The sequence below is a fragment of the Symphalangus syndactylus genome, chromosome 10, assembly GCF_028878055.3.
Source record: "Symphalangus syndactylus isolate Jambi chromosome 10, NHGRI_mSymSyn1-v2.1_pri, whole genome shotgun sequence".
Taxonomy (NCBI): domain Eukaryota; kingdom Metazoa; phylum Chordata; class Mammalia; order Primates; family Hylobatidae; genus Symphalangus; species Symphalangus syndactylus.
Window position 1 is genome coordinate 49605469 of NC_072432.2, and position 17703 is coordinate 49623171.

General features: G+C 39.9%; 1 protein-coding gene and 1 pseudogene across 2 annotated transcripts in view; one reads left to right on the forward strand and one right to left on the reverse strand.

Moving 5' to 3' along the window:
• The first annotated feature begins 5413 nt into the window (after nt 1-5413).
• Nucleotides 5414-7227, forward strand: LOC129492136 (nuclear receptor coactivator 4-like; annotated as a pseudogene).
• Nucleotides 7228-9596: 2369 nt separating this feature from the next.
• HERC5 (HECT and RLD domain containing E3 ubiquitin protein ligase 5) overlaps nt 9597-17703 on the reverse strand; it is a 50213-nt gene continuing 42106 nt past the window's right edge. For both annotated transcript variants that reach the window (XM_055297024.2, XM_055297025.2), the window contains 5 exons: nt 15781-15847; nt 14793-14863; nt 11348-11531; nt 11164-11266; nt 9597-10086 (listed from right to left, as the gene is read on the reverse strand). In XM_055297024.2, coding sequence (XP_055152999.2) covers nt 9881-10086; nt 11164-11266; nt 11348-11531; nt 14793-14863; nt 15781-15847 — 631 coding nt within the window. In that variant the 3' untranslated portion in view covers nt 9597-9880. The remainder of the gene's footprint in view (nt 10087-11163; nt 11267-11347; nt 11532-14792; nt 14864-15780; nt 15848-17703) is intronic.

A 17703-nucleotide genomic window follows, 5' to 3' on the forward strand; every position in this document is an offset into this window, starting at 1 on the left:
GAATAACAGAGGAGGAGGCAGAATTGAAGCGAGGAGGTGAGGAAGAGGGAGAGATAGTGGTGCAATGGGAAGAGGGTTCCAGGCAAAAGGAAAAGCATGTGTGAAAACACAGAAAAGAGACTGGGCCCATTCAGGAAACTGAAATAGAATCATGGGCTGCTTAATGATGTTTCCAGTAACAACAGACTACATATACAACAGTAGCCCCATAAGATTATATTAGGAGCTAAAAATTCCTGTCGCCTAGTAGCATCATAGCTGTCATAATATTGTAAAGCAATTGCTTTATTTTTAAAATAAATTTAGTGTAGCCTAAGTGTAGTGTTTATAAAGTCTACAGTGGTGTAATGTCCTAAGCCTTCACATTCGCTCACCACTCACTCACTGACTTAGAGCCACTTCCAGTCCTGCAAGCTCCATTCATGGTAAGTACCATTTTTTATCTTTTATATCATATTTTTACTGTACCATTTCTATTTTTAGATATACAAATATTGACCATTGTGTTACAATTGCCTACAGTTTCAGTACAGTACACATGCTGTACAGGTTTGTAGCATTGTGCAAACATCACAGAGTGTACTTACAAACAGCGTGTAAGTACACTCTGTGATGTTTGCACAATAACAAAATCTCCCAAACAGTGGGAGATGAGGCTGGAGCTGTACACAGGGCACATCAAGAAGGATTTGGGAGCTGTAATAATAGTCAGTGTCAGTGAAATCGCAATTTATTGCCTGACTTTTAAATGGTTTGGATTTGTGCAGCTGATAAACACTATGGCTCTTTTTCCCATAAAAAAGGAAAAAGAAAAAAAAGCACGTGCAGCATTCCAGAGGGTTTGTATGTTACAGATCCCTGCTGTGGCAAGTGTTCATACTTACAGTACAGTAACCACTTGTCACATGTAGATATTGAGTACTAGAAATGTGACTAATGTGACTGAGAACCTTTTAAATTTATTGAATTTTTATTAAAGAGCCAATATAGGACGGCACAGTTCTAGACTGTTTTTCCCACTGCTGCCAATGAATGTGTTTACTTTTCAAAATTCTTCAAAGACAAAGCCTTATCTACAGAGGAGTCCAACTTATTGGACAGTGCAGATACAGATTTCCAGCTTCACAGCAAGCTCTGTTGGGCAGTGTTGGTCTAGATACAAGGAGAACATTGAGAGGCTAATAAAGTGATGGGACAAGAGATTTTTTTTCTTTTTTTTTGAGACTGAGTCTTGCTCTGTCACCCAGGCTGGAGTGCAATGGCACCATCTCAGCTCACTGCCACCTCTGCCTCTCGAGTTCAAGCAATTCTCCTGCCTCAGCCTCCCGAGTAGCTGGGATTACAGGCACCTGCCACCATACCCAGCTAATTATTGTATTTTTGGTAGAGACAGGGTTTCACCATGTTGGCCACACTGGTCTCGAACTCCTGACCTTGGGTGACCCACCTGCCTCGACCTCCCAAAGTGCTGGGATTACAGGTGTGAGCCACTGCACCCAGCCAGTAGATGATGATCTTGAGCTTAGAGCACTGGCAGTAGTGGGGTTACAGAGATGTTAAAACTCAAATTATTAGAACTTGACTTGCATGTGGAATGTGATAAAAAAAAGAGGGAGAAATGGAAGATGACTGTAGGCTTCTTCTTGAAGATATTGGTGGGATCACTCCAAGCTGTGAAATACAGAAAAACATTTTTAGAATAAAAAATGACAATTTTCTCCTTGCAAATGTTGAGATTAAAGAGCCAAGGGGCATGCAGGTAGTGACATAGACTATATAGAAAAACGGCTATCGTGCTGGAATATATGAATTCCTGTAGGTCAGAGGTATAGCTCCAGGTATCACAGGTAGACATCATCTATCAGCTTAAAGAGGAGACACCTTAGCCGTGGGCCCAGTAATAACTGAAGCCATAGACTTGATCAGGAGTCCAGGGGTTGGGGGTGTAAGGATACAAAGGAAATGGGAAATAAGTCAAGAAAAGGAGAGCAACAGTCTCGTTTCAAGGAGAAAGTAGTCAACGGTTTCAAATGCAGTAGAAATGATTTAAGATGGAAATAACAAGTTTCTGTTGATTTTTACAACAAAAAAAGTCATCTGTGACTTTTACTGGAGCAGTCTGAGTGGGAGAAGTGGGGGACTGGAGGGCAGATCGGTGTCATGGAGAAATTAAGGCAGGAATTTCCTAATTGTAGATTTTTAGGAAAAAGAATAGGAAGAAGGAAAAGGGGGATATATAATGAAGAGGGACATTCTAAAATGTATTATCTTAATGGCAGAAATGTGGATATGGAAGAGCCTGTGGTGAAGTAATTGAAGATTAGAAGATATAGGAAAGCTGGCTGGGCATAGTGGCTCACGCCTGTAATCCCAGCACTTTGGGAGGCCAAGGTTGGTGGATCACCTGAGGCCAGGAGTTGAGACCAGCTTGGGCAACATGGCCAAACCCTGTCTCTACCAAAAATATAAAAATTAGCTGGGTGTGGTGTGCATGCCTGTAATTCCAGCTACTTGGGAGGTTGAGGCATGAGAATTGCTTGAACCCAGGAAGCAGAGGTTGTGGGGAGGCAGAGGTTGTGGTGAGCCAGCATCGCACTACTGCATTCCAGCCTGGGCAATAAAGCGAGGCTCTGTCTCAAAAAAAAAAAAAAAAGAAAAAGAAAAAAAAGATATAGGAAAGCATGGAGAAATGATGGAGGTCTTGGAGGCGGAAAGGAATGCAATCAGAGCACAAATAGAACACAAGACACCTCTCCTCAGAGACAGGGAGGGAGAAAGAAACAAAGGGTGATGGAAGTGGGTTTATAGATGGCTAACAAGTAGGAAATTCCAGGCCGGGCGCAGTGGCTCACCCCTGTAATCCCAGCACTTTGGGAGGCCAAGGCGGGTGGATCACAAGGTCTGGAGATCGAGACCATCCTGGCTAACACGGTGAAACCCTATCTCTACTAAAAATAAAAAAAAAATTAGCCGGGCGTGGTGGCAAGTGCCTGTAGTCCCAGCTACTCGGGAGGCTGAGGCAGGAGAATAGCTTGAACCCAGGAGGCAGAGGTTGCAGTGAGCTGAGATCATGCCACTGCATTCCAGCCTGGGCGACGGAGTGAGACTCCATCTAAAAAAAAAAAAAGTAGGAAATTCCAGAGGTAGATCCCACTCTATCAAGTTAGGTCTAATGGGTGGACATCACACACCAGGTACAACTATTGCTCTTTCTTCTATAACAAACACAATTTAGCACATGTTTAAAAATATATATTAAATAAGATAGATTTTATTTTATTCCATTTTCTCTCTGCTTGAGAATATAAATACCACTTCATAACAGAGGAAAACACTTACTCACTGGTGTTGTTTGAGTTTGTATCTTGTCTTATTATTAATTTTATTGTGTTAGCAAATGAAAGACACTTCATTTTCTACCTATTGTGAGCTATCCTTCAAATACTTTCAGGTCGCATGTTTTATAGGTTGGCCTTGAATATGTTATTAATAATGATTGGACTCTTGAACTCTCTTAACGGACCACTGTCTAACCAGTTTCAAAAACTTGTTCCTCTCTTGTTTCTCCTGTACTGTAGCATCTCTTACAAAACTATGAGCCAAGGTAACTCCTTAAAAAGTCATCCTTGTGATTTAGGGACTGAGGCAAATTATCTTTCAACTCAAAGTTGCCCTAAATTCTGTCCCCAGGCAAACAGCTTGCCATCTTGGCACACACACACACAAAATGAAATACATGTTCATTTATGTACTCAAAAAGTGTACAGTGACAGATTTCCCAAGGCATATTAGAATTTTATAGTTGCTGCTTGTACTAGAACTGTTTCTTTAGAATAGCTCCTCAATTTCTTTCTCCATCGGATGCAATTCTAGGGGAACTGCCAATCATCTTAGCCTTTCCTGGCCATGGAATGGGTATGAGACTCAAGGGAGACAAATAAGAAAGATCATCTCTCTTTGGAATTTAAAAACAGCTTTATTGAGATATAAGAGGCATACAATAAATTACACACATCTAAAGTGTGTAATTCAACAAATTCTGGGATATGTATATACCTGGGAAACCATTCTCACCACTGAAACAATGAACATATCCATCATCCCCCAAAGCTTCCTTGTGCCATTCTGTAATTCTTCCCTCCTGTCCCTCTCCACCCCCATCCCCTTTCCCAGGCAACCACTGATCTGCTTTCTCTCACTATACTTTAGCTTGCATTGTCTGGCATTTTATATAAATGAATCATACAGGATATAATCATCATTAACTTCTTTCACTCAGTATAATTATTTTGAGATTCCTGCATGTTGTTGTGTCAACAGTCCATTCCTTTTTATTGCTGAATATTATTCTATAGTATGGACAGACCACAATTTATTTATATATTCACCTATTGATGGACATTTGCATTGTTTTCCATTTCTGGCTATTATAAATAAAGCTGCTATGAACATTTGTATGTAATCCTTGCATGGACATACACTTTTATTTCTCTTGGGTAAATTCCTAAGAGTAGAATAGCAGGATCGTATGGTAGATATTTCTTTTTAAGAAACTGCCTAACAGTTTTCCAAAGTGGTCAAACCATTTAAATTCCCACCAACAGTGTATAAGAGTTCTAGTTCTTCTGCATCCTTATCAACACTTGGTACGTCTATTTAATTTTAGCCATGGTAATAGGGGTGATGTGGTACCTTACTTGGGTTTTAATTTGCAGTTCCATAATGATAAATGTTGTTGAGCTTATTTGCCTTCGATATATCTTCTTGTGTCTGTTTGTGTCTGTTCAAATGTTTGCCCATTTTAAAATTGAGTTTGTCTTCATTATTGAATTTTTAGAGTTCTTTACATATCGTGGGTAGGATACAAGTCTGTCTTTGTCCATTTTGTGCCGCTATAACAGAATACCTGAGACTATGTAATTTATAAGAACAGGAATTTATCTCACAATCTGATGGCTGGGAAGCCCAAGATCAAGACTGAATTTTGAGAGTTCTTTATATATCATGGGTAGGATACAAGTCTGTCTTTGTCCATTTTGTGCCGCTATAACAGAATACCTGAGACTATGTAATTTAAAGAACAGGCATTTATCTCACAGTCTGGTGGCTGGGAAGCCCAAGATCAAGACATCAGCAGATTTATTCTCTGGTTCAAGCTGGCACCCTGGTTGCTGTGTCTTTAGAGTAGGAGAATTGTGTTCCTCATGTGGCTGATTGATGCAAGACTCCTTACATGGAGTCAGAGCAATAGTAGGTAATACTGTTCTATGTAAAGAATAAAGGAGGAAGCAAAAAGGTTCCAGTCAGTTGAAAAGATTCCCTTTAAAAAGACTCCTCAGGAGTTTTGTGTGGGGCTGTGTCTCTGTCCACCCAAAGTCCATCTGGAACACCTGGAGAGGGGTTGGGGGCTGGAGCAGTGAGCAGAATGAATACCTCACATGACCAGAGGGGCTACTCCAGTAATAGAGAACCCCTTTTGAGGTGTAGTAATGCATGGAGGGACTTGGAGCTTGCTATTGGTGGAGTTCCCTGGGCCGAACAGCAAATTAAAGATAACTTGTGAGAAGCCAAAGCTCAGATTCAGAGTTGTATAAGCTGTCACCTAGAATGCCTTACAAACTGTGAGGTGGCTGTATGAACAGGTAGACCTCATCTATCAGCTTAAAGAGGAGACACTTCAGCCGCAGGCCCAGCAGCTCTACTGGTTATTGGGCCAGTTCAACGGTCTTATTCATTAACTGAAGTGCACCCAAAACAAAGATCTAGCCAAGTCTCTGTGTGCCTGGAGGGACCGGGCAGTTTGACCCTTAAGTTTGAAGATTCAACTGTCCTGCTCTTTGAAGCAGACACAACTGCTCTGCATGACTATCACCACATTTGGGTTTCTCAAGACCAAATTCCTAACTACTTCTTGCCTCATGCTAGCTCATCCAATATCAGGCCCTTCCTGGAGAAGAGAGGCTATATCCTAATGCCAGAGCAGAAGTCAGCATCCAGCATCACAGATGTCCCTCTCAGGGAATGGCTCCTTGGAAGCAACTGTACCAGTGGTCTTCAGGAAAAACCCCCCAGGACTGGCTCACCCAAAAGCAGACCTTGGAGAATAGACTTCTTCCAGAGCCTGCAGTTTCTTCAGTAATGTCTCAGGCAACCTAAAGGGCTTTGAAAACTTGCTCCTCAAGAGTCAGCAACAAGAAGTTCCTAAAAAACCAAGTTATCCAAAGTGACAGCCATTTTACTACCAGTTCTTTCTCCATCTAATTGAAAAGGTGGAAGATCTAGAGCTTTCTGATCAAGATGAGATGATCTATCTGAGTGGCTGGTGACTCCCCGGGAATCCTATAAGCTGGAGAAGCCTGAGAATGGCAGTTGTGAAACCAGTGAGAAGTTTAAATTCTTGTTCCAGTCCTACAATGTGAATGATTGGCTTGTCAAAACCAACTCCTATATCAACTGTTGGGGCAACCAGACCAATAGTGTAGAGATTTTGAAAAACCTGGGCAATGTGAAGTGCCTGAATGAATACTTGGAGGCCAAGAAACTATTGTCTACCCTCAGCATCGTTTCTGAGGATTGACTTGTCCAGAACCATCAGGACACATATAGAGGACATATGCAGAGCCAATGAGCCCTGCACAAGTTTTGCAGAGTGTATGATGAGAATTGAGAAGGAAGCTCTGTATAAGTGGCTTCTAAAGAACGATGGACAAAATAATGTGATGCCTGTGGAACCCAAATCTGAGCCTGAGAAGCATCAAGATTCCCTGAATATGTGGTCCTGTCCTTCAAGAAAAGAACAAGCTAAGGCATCAAAGGCAATGGCTCCTTCTAGAATTGCTGATTCAAGTCATAAACAACAGTCCCTTGTCAGAGTGGCTAATCAGGCCCCCATATAAGGAAGGAAGTCCCAAGGAAGTGCCTCGTACTGAGGACAGAGATGGCCAACAAAAGCTTAAAAGCCCCACAATCACTTCCTGGTGTCCCTTTAATACAGCTGACTGGATCCTGCCAGGAAAGATGGGCACCCTCAGCCAGCGACCCTCTGGAGAAGACAAGTGGCTACTTTGGAAGAAGGGCCAGGAAGTATTACTTAATCCACCCCAACAGGAGGAACATAACTTCCCCCAAGACCATGATGGCTACCCTACAGTTTGTGATGTCTTTGCCCATATGAAGCTTAAAATCGAGAAAGAGAAGTGATTATATCAAACTCCTCTACAGATGTGAAGGAACAGACAAGAGTTCAGCAGCTTTTCTGCAGATTATTACACATCCATGAGCTAAGTGACTGTGGCTTGCCAAATCATTGTGTTTCTGGGTCTGACCAGTTAGCTTAGTCCCTTTCCTGCCTAAATTTGAACTAGTGAAGCAAAATGTGTCATCGGATTATGAGTTACTATTTAAACAAAAAATGCTGAGGTGACTCAGTTCTTTCCTTTTTACAGAAGTATAAATTCACCCCACACTAGAAATGTAGCACCTTGGTGGAGTTTTTCACAAGCCTCCCACGCTCCTTAGATTGGGTTATTACTAAAAGTATATTAAAACACTGTAGTTTTAAAAAGAAGTATTTCTGTAATTGAAGTGTATTGTATTCTAAAGCTAGCAAACTTCCCTTTTAATTGTTCTTTAGCTGCTTCTCTGTGTTTTCTTCTATTAGAGGCTGAAACAATTTTTCTGTTCTATTAATATATATTTTGCACAAAAAATTAATCTTGCAGTAGTGATTACCAAAACATGTACTAATAATCTTGGTAATTTTTGACACTAATTACCAAACATTTTAGCCTACATGTTAGTTTTACATCATTTTTCTTCTTCACTTGAAAGAAACTGAGCTACTGCAATTTTTTTCTTTATTCCTTTTTCAAATCAAGCTTGTCCAACGCATGGCCCACAGGTCCCAGGATGGCTTTGAATGTAGCCCAACACAAATTTGTAAGTTTTCTTAAAACATTATGAGATTTTTTTTTTAGCTCATCAACTATTATTAGTGTATTTTATGTGTGGCCCAAGACAATTCTTCTTCTTCCCATGTGGCCCAGGGAAGCCAAAAGATTGGCATCCCTGCTCTAAATGTTAGAGTATCCAGTGAGCTCTTTTAGAAGGGCTCTGTATTGTTTTAAGACCATTTTCAAGGTAGTTTTAGACTCTTTTAAAAATATTCTATAGATCTACATAGGGTTTAAAAGAGCCCCAGTGCTAAGAGCAAATAGGTAAGACACGTTGGAAATGTAGTGCAGTACTTGAACCACTCACTATCCTAGGGATTACTGGTGTATCCTCTGTAAATGGAAGCTGAAGTTGACCCCTGGTGCTTTTAACTAGGGATAAAGTTGTCCTCTCACTGTAAGCACAGCATACCTGTACCTCCAAAAGTACAATGCAGCAACATTTTAGTAAACAGGCTGCTTACAACACTTGTACCTTGGGGAGTTCATTGAAGCTTTATGAAAACTGATGTTTTCTCAGTATCTTTAAACTCATGTCCATGCTTTAAAAAGTCTCCAGGAGAGAAATGGGGTTTATAATGTTTTAAAATTCCCTAAGATATCTTCACCGCTTTCCAGACTTTGAAACTATGAAGCTTCTCAACTGCCTATGTTATTGGAAATACTTTTGGGAAAATGTCATGGTCCCACAATGTCATTGTCATACAGCTTTACTAACGTTCTTTGAACCACAGCTGAAAAGAGCTTTGTATTATTCCTTAAGCCCCACCCAGATATCATTTAGAACTATTATAATAATAAAGATGACGGGTAAAAAAAACTTAAGGACAGCTGGACACGGTGGCTCATGCCTGTAATCCCAGCACTTTGGGAGGCTGAGGCCGGCGCATCACCTGAGGTGGGAAGTTTGAGACTAGCCTGACCAACATGGAGAAACCCCATCTCTACTAAAAATACAAAATTAGCTGGGTGTGGGGGCGCATGCCTGTAATCCCAGCTACTTGGGAGGCTGAGGTAGGAGAATCACCTGAACCCAGGAGGTGGAGATTGCGATGAGCCGAGACAGCGCCATTGCACTCCAGCCTGGGCAACAAGAGTGAAACTGTCTCAAAAAAGAGAAAAAAAAACCTAAGGAATCTTTCCAGTATCTTAAGTTGCAGCTAACTTTGTAGTTTCTTTTGGGGGCCTAACACACTGTATTTTACATTATCAAAGTGTAATTTCCGTTTATCACTATGTTAACGAGTATGTACAACATTATTTTGCTTGGATGCATTTTGTACCTAACTCCATTAAAAGCATAACAGCCATTTAAATAAAAAAGCTTCCTCAGAAGCCTCTCCCAATAACTGTCACCACTGCCACCTGTCCCTACCTTGAAGAGAGGCTGGGAAATGTATGATTTTAAAAGACTGAGAACATATAGGGAATCCGTACTGAAAGAAGGGGAGAATAGATATCGGGTAGGTAATTACAAGTTTTTAAAAAAAAAAAAACTTCTAAGCTAAAGAGTCTCCCTTCAGGCCAAGTCATGCAAACATTGTGTGAGAGACACAGCTTAATCTATATTATAATCGATATATCTTACATGCAATGATAGCAATTCCAAAAGAGCTGGTAAACACATTGAATAGTGAATAAGACTTTTATGTTAATTTTTCAGTTATTTTATTTTTGAAAAATATTTCCCAAAAGAGGTGAGGAATATGATGTAGGCATAGGGATATCCAAGGGAGGGAATACAGTCACGGGTTCTAACCGGCCAGTAAACCCTCTTCTTCATCCCTCTTTCCTGCTTATCACTAGAGACAGAAACGAAAAGCCATGGCTTCAGGCTGCTAAAAGCCTAAAACAAAACAAAGTAGAGAAACAACAACAACAACAACAATAACAACAACAAAAATAAGGCTGTTAGACAAGCAAGCTGGTCAGCCAAATCCTCTGCTGTTGTTGATGGCTTCTTGGAGCGCTTCTTCAACTGTTTCCATTGTAGAATATTTAGGGAGGAAGAGGACACTGAAACATGTCAGTGCTCTCATAGGGTCTCTTTCATTCCAACTTTCAGGACAGCAAAATGTTATTTTCATATTATTTAAATCTTTCATTTGTAGTCTGTCAGTTCCTGTAAGAAATACTAAAAAGAAGAATAAAATTAGGCAATCTATTTTACATGGAGACCAAAATCTCTTTACAGAGAAAAAAATCTATTTATTCACAAAACTTTACTGTGAGCCCATGTGCAGTGTCCTACATTTGACAGTGCATTGGGGATTGTATTCGAACAATGTCTGACACAGTCACTGTCCTCAAGCAGCTTAAAGTATGACTGGGAATATTAGATTCTTGTGAGGAAAAAGACACATAATAGCAAGACAAAAGCTGTAAGGTATAAGACAGCCCAAGGAGGTGTCATGGAGTTAAGTGCCTCCTGAGTCAATGCTATGCTTGAGAATAAGGAGAGAGAGCCAGGCTGGGATGACTGAGGGGATTTCCAAGAGTTCAGAATTACGCCGGACCTTTAAGGATGGAAAGGTTTAGAAAGGCAACAAGGAGGCAGGTGAGGTTCAAGGAAGGAGAAGGAACTTCAGAGAAAGGCCTGGAGGTGGCAAGGTGCAAGGTGAGCTCAGGAGTGTTCAGACAATGGGATTATTTGGTTGGAACAAAAATTTCCTCTAGGAGTTAAGACTGGAAAGGTAGGTTGGGCTTCTATTAAGTCTGAATATCTTCTAACATACATGTTATTCACAAAAATAAAAATAGAAGATAAATATTTCTCAAAAGTAAGGAAATAGAAAATGAGAAAGTCATTAAGCCTAACGATACAAATAAAATAGCTGTGTACAGTAATAGCAAATATAGTATTAATAATCTAGGAACAGTAAAAATTAGCCAGACAAAATATCTTAGTTAATCCCACAAAGGCTGAATAAGTGAATGATGACAGGGCTACAGAAAGAAGGCTTGATATTTAGCTTGGATGAAGAAACAAAAACTTTAAAAGCAATAAGAAGGGATGAAATCACAGGGGAAAAGATCGCTTATATATATATTAACATTTGTTTTTTGATGTTGGGACACAGAGGATGTTCAACTGGACTAGGCGTAGCTCTGACACTATGATTTGTTGCAAATGGTACTTATCATAACGGAAATTTTTATCCCATTAAAAAGACATTAAGATTACAGATCTATTCATTGATATAATACTCACCAAGGAATTGTTTCTTTTCTTCCAGAGTCAATTTGTGGAAAGCCTTCCAAAACATCACTATGGTGGGATGTGAACTGTTATATCCTGGTTCATAACGTGCATTCTAGAGAAAATACAAAAAAAAAAGTTATTGAGGAAATAGGAAGGAAAACTGAATTTAATCAACTTAGACTTGATGATGTACCTTTTCAAATGTTTTCCAATCATAATCTGTATTTCCAACAATCACATCCTTCAGTTCTTCGGGGTGGAATAATTTGATAATGTCTTCGTCGCACATTTTATAAAATCCTCTCCGAAATTCTTCATAAACCGCCTTCACAGAGTCGTTGAAAATGTAATCGATATACTTAGAAACATAGTCTCTCCTTTAATAACACAAAATGTTATTTCCACTTACTGCAATATCCTGAACAAAATGGTGAGGGGCTAAAAATAAAAGCTAGAATACCTAACAGTTTTTGAGTACCTACCATGTGCCACGGACTGTCATAGTTACTAGAGATTATCTAATGTAATTTTTTTTTTTTTTTTGAGATGGAGTCTCGCACTGTCACCCGGGCTGGAGTTCAGTGGCGCGATCTCAGCTCATTGCAACCTCCACCTCCTGGGTTCAAGAGATTCTCTTGCCTTAGCCTCCCAAGTAGCTGGGATTACATGTGCCTGCCACCACACCCAGCTAATTTTTTTTGTATTTTTAGTAGAGACGGGGTTTTACTATGTTGGCCAGGCTGCTTTCGAACCCCTGACCTCGTGATTTGCCCGCCTCGGCCTCCCAAAGTGCTGGGATTACAGACGTTAGCCACTGTACCCGGCCCTAATGTAATTTTTATAACAACTCCATCATATGCTGCTTATAACATATATAACTTAAATGAGAAAACATAGATTAAAGTCAAAGAAGGGAAAAAGATACACTATGCAAACATCAACCAAAATGAATCTGGTGTAGCTATACTAAAATCAGACAAACAAGACAAGGATAGAAAAGTACGTTTACTAATGACAACCGAGTCATATACCAGGAAGGTAAAACAATTCAAAAATTTGTTATGTGCTTAGTAATAACTTAACAAAACTTAAAGAAACAGTCATATCCACATGTATCGTATAGATGCTAATATACCTCTCCTAGTAACTAACAGAAAAGTAGACAAAAAATTTTTAAGGACAGAAAAGATTCAAATACAATAAATGATCCAAGAAACCTATTTAGAATACTGCAACAAGATCTCTACATAGAAAACTACCTAACATTTTTTCAAGAATGACAAAAGACGATTTAAACAAATGGAGATTCTGTATTCATGGATTAAAGCCTCATTATTTTAAGATGTCAATTTTTTCCAAAAATTTATCTATAGGTTCAATATAATCAGTTTCAAAAAATTGAAAAAATAAAACCTGATCCATACCTCGCATCTTACTAAAAAATCAATTAAAGAGGATCATAGATCTAAATGTGAGAAATAAAATGATAAGCTTCTAGAAGAAAATACAGGGGAATATATTCATAGTCCTAGGATAGGGAAGTATTCATAAAATAGAAAACAGAAAAACACTATGCATTAAGGAAAATATTGATAAAGTGGACTACATTACAATTACAAATTTTGGTTAATCAAAAGACTCATTTAAAAAGTGAAAAGACAAGCCACAGTATATAAGAAGATATCTTATATACTGTTGGTACATAATGACCAACAAAAGACTTGCATCTAGAACTCTCATAAACTGACAAGAAAAAAAAACAGAAAAGTAGACTAAAGATGAGGAATAATTATTTCTGAAAAGACGATATCCAAACAGCCAATAAGCATATAAAGTGCTTAACATTAGTAATCAGATAAATGCAAATTAAAACCACAATGGAATACTACTACATACCTACCAGAATGGCTAATTTAAAAAAGACTAGTAATACTATTACAGTGGATATACAGCAATTAGAACTGTCGTACCCTACTGATGAAAGTCTGCCTCCATTTTTTATGTTTGCTTACTAACAACTTTCAAGTCCCACTCCTCCTCCTTTTTCCCCTTTCGCCTCCAAATCTGCACAACCCAGGCTCACTCCCTGGGCACCCACTGATGGCTGAGTGGCTTAAACTTCCCCACGCATGCTCTGGGTTGCATGAGAACCCTGACCCTGGCCGAATGCTGGAACCACCATAAAAACTAAAGCCACCTGCCTCTCTCTTCACTTAAGCCAAACAGATCAGCTTGGATGCCTGTCCAGCTCTCCCCAGAAAGCCCCATTACGTACTAAACATTTTCATACCCTCTGGCATACATATGGCATCATCCATATCAATATCCAAATGAATTTCAGGTAGGAGGATTGATCCTGCCTGCATGGAGCAAGGGGCAACCACAAGGCACCAAGCACTTCTCCCAGTTACATACCAACAGAAATGCCTGCACATAAACAAAACACATGTACAAGAATGTTCACAAGAGCATTGTTCATAATAGTCCAAAACTTGAAATACACTATGTTGGTCAAAAATACTACAGATAGGCCGGGTGCAGTGGCTCACACCTGTAATCCCAGCACTTCGGGAGGCCGAGGTGGGTGGATCATGAGGTCAGGAGATGGAGACTATCCTGGCTAACACGGTGAAACCCTGTCTCTACTAAAAATACAAAAAATTAGCTGGGCGTGGTGGCGGGTGCCTGTAGTCCCAGCTACTCGGGAGGCTGAGGCAGGAGAATCGCTTGAACCCGGGAGGTGGAGGTTGCAGTGAGCCAAGATCGCACCACTGCACTCCAGCCTGGGTGACAGAGCGAGGCGCCATCTCAAAAGAAAAAAAAATACTACAGATAAATAAACTGTGATATATTCATACAATACACAACTATATAGCTGGAAATGTTATATTTCTTGATCTGGCAGTAATTACATAGGCATGTTTGCTTTGTGAAATTCACTAAACTGTACATTTATGATTTGTGCAATTTTCTGTTATATAGGTTATACTTCAATACAAAGTTAAAAAAAAAATTAAGAAATCGTGGAAAAAGATGTGATGTAGGCCAGCATGCTTCCTAGAGATCTCTTTGCCACTCTGACCAACTATCAAGGGAAGGTTCTATAATTCCAAACTTCATGGCTTTAAATGGCATTCCATTAGATGTTGGGAAGTCAAAATATCATAGTAACCTTTTCAACAAATACTTACTATGTGCCTGCAATGTACCAGGCACCACTGTAGACTACTCTAGGTACTGAATATACAGTGGTGAAGAATACATACCAAGTCCCTGCCGCATTCACTATCATTGGAGAAACAATGAGAAATAAATAAGCAAATAAACCCTTAAGGTAGGTAATGTGTGATATGAAAAGAAAAAGCAGAATGAGTGGATAAAGAGGGACAGATGTTGGTGGTGTAATTTTGGACAGGAGGAAATAGAAAAGTCTCTCTGAGAAAGCCATTTCCATTCCTTACCACAATATAAACTCCATGATATATATGTCAAAACACATACAACACACACCAACTTCTCTGCCTTAGTGAAAAATGATTAATGAGAATGAAAAATTAAAGAGCTAAAAGGAATTTTTAGAGCTCAGTAAAATAAAAATAGTATACATACAAACCAACTATTTCATTTTTTGTACCTACTTGTTAGTCTGGTTGACAATTATGCTACTTCCATTAGGAATTAAGTTTGTGTCGTTTCTGTCCCAGTGCACCTGTAACCACAAATGAACTCAGATAACATCTCCAACATAATTCTGAACAATCTATCTCAACAAAAACACTTTGGAGCATACTTTCTAAAAAGAATGTGTTAAATGTACATTTTTGTCATAAAAGCTAGCAAGGAATGTACAAACAAAAAATTACACCCTATCATACTGAATAAAAATAAATTTTTTCAAAGCTTGAATTCTCTTATATTCACTGATCAAATTAAATAAAGTAATTGGAAAACTGCTACATCTGAGTATTCACTTCATGCAGCATAGACCCAGTATGGTAGATTTACAAAAATGGCCACGAAATTCTTCCCATCCTAGTTCTCCTGCTCCCTTGCCTAGTGGCTTCGCAACACTTCCAATCAAGGGGAGAGGCTATCTCTTCAGCCACTGAATCTCGGCATGGCCATGTGAAAGTACTTTAGCCAATGGGATCTGACAGAAGCAGAAGCATGTGTGGTGGGGCTTGCTATCGCTTCCTCTCTGTAACCCTAAGGCCACCATGTGAAGAATAAAGACTGCAGTCTTGCTTCAAAAGCCTCAGCTAGCCTATTGGAGAATGAGAGACCACAGGGAACAGAGACAAGCTGTTCCAGCTGATACCCTATAACCCAACCAGCCTGCCAGTGACTGGGCATGTGAGTGACACCACTGTAGACCATCCAGCCTAGCCAAGTCGGCCCAGTTCAGAAACCCACAAAATTGTATTTGTTCTTTAGGGCACTAGGTTTTAGGGTTGGCTGTTACATAGTAAAATCTAACTGATGCACCTAGATCATGATGAAGAACAATACCTTTTTCACTAATTTGTTCAGGTTTTTTTTTTAAGTAAAAGTTGACATGTTTAGTTAAATATGTAAAGGGTTAATCAGATTAAAACTAATCTGTTATCTGTTTTTATTGTTACTCACATTAAAATGGATGTAAAATACTTCTTCAAAGTTATCACCTTCATCATCCAGAAGTGTTTGCAAATTCCTAAGGAAAAAATAATCTTGCTTTTAAAAAGGTAATAACCATGATCACTAGACACAGCATCTAAAATAAATGTCAAGTGTATAGCTATTCTGAAGGTACGAGGTCAGGTACAGTTCACAGCACCTCTTTATCTGCGTACTGATAGTCCAAACAGGGCCAGACCTCAACTAAACATGTCAAATTTAGGAAGCTTGTCTGCAATTCTGCAGGCTGCCTGCCTGCTTCACAGTTCTCGTCCCTTTACCCTAAATTCCCTACCTAATGATTGTAGGTTTCTATTTAGAAAAGGACTCTAACGTTCACTGATAGTGAAATTCATTCAAACTGGTGTTACCTTTATTGAAGCTTTTGAACTTTACAGAATAGGTCTCATATTAAATTTCAGGTATCAGTAACTCTGAGGTGGGTTGGGTCAAAGGACTTTCTCTGCACCTCTTGTCCCAATACCATCAAGCTTAAGAAACACCTGAAATTAGACTACCTTAATAGTTTCAGGGCATTTGTGAGAATAGAGGTCAAATCAAAATGGACAGTAACCAATTTTTAAATTATTTCCATCCTATCATCCTATGATGCTTTATACATGCTTTTGAAATAACACGTCTCATTGTATTTGCTCATTCACTCAAATATTTATTCAACAAACATTTAAGTAACCGCTACTGTAGCAGGCGTAGGGGATGTAAAGTTGAGACTAAGATATTACTGCCAATACTCTGGGACTTGAAGGTGAGGTATGCTGATGGGAGTCTCACCTACAATACAGTGAGGTACGTGCAGCCAGAGAACTATGGAAATCACACAGGTATAGGCTTAAAAGGGCACAGTTAAATTTTTCTGAAGGGATACATGACATTGGGAAAGGCCTCTGGGATAAGGTGGAATCTGATTTTTTTTCCCCACTGGATTTTCAAATTACTGTATTGTGAAGCAACAGACCATGTTTTATTCATTGTGGGTTGTTTTTATTTTTGTGGGGAAAGTGGTGAACTGTTCTCCAGCTGTGATCCTGTGAAATCGAACAAGTTACCTCCTTCTAAAATACCATCGTGGGCCAGGTGCAGTGGCTCACGCCTGTAATCCCAGCAATTTGGGAGGCCAAGGCGGGTGGATCACTTGAGGTCAGGAGTTTGAGACGAGCCTGGCCAACATGGCGAAACCTCATCTTTACTAAAAATACAAAAAATTAGCCAGGCATGGTGGCATGTGCCAGTAATTCCAGTTATTCAGGAGGCTGAGGGACAAGAATCGCTTGAACCTGGGAGGTGGAGGTTGCAGTGAGCCCAGATCGTACCACTGCACTCCAGCCTGGGCCACAGAGTGAGACTCTGTCTCAAAATAAATAAATTAAATAAAATACAACAGTGGAACAGGCATAGGATAGACATTCCCATTTCAAAAGGAAGTAATAGAAGTAAGAAAGGGGTAATAGGTCCCAACTAAGTCCAAAACTCAAAATGGCATGCAACATTAAATCTTATGGCTTGAGGATAATCTTTGACTCAATGTCCCACTTTCAGCACACACTGGGTTTGGGGATGGGCTCCTAAGTTTCCAGGCAGCCCTACACCCATGGCTTTGCTGGGCACAGCCCACCCCTGGAGGCTCTCACACATTAGTATTGGGTGCTTGTGATTCTCTCTCAGGTTAGAATTGCACACTGGTGGCTCTTCTGGGGTCTCTAGAGCAGCCTTACTCCCATGACTCCACTAGGCATTGCCTTAGTGGCGGGCTCTCTGCAGTCGCCTCAACCCTGTGCCAGTTCTCTGCCTGGACCCCATGGCTCTGTGGAGTATCCTTTGATATCTAGGTGGGAGAAGCCAAGGCCCCACAGCTTGTGCACTCTGTGCCAGCAG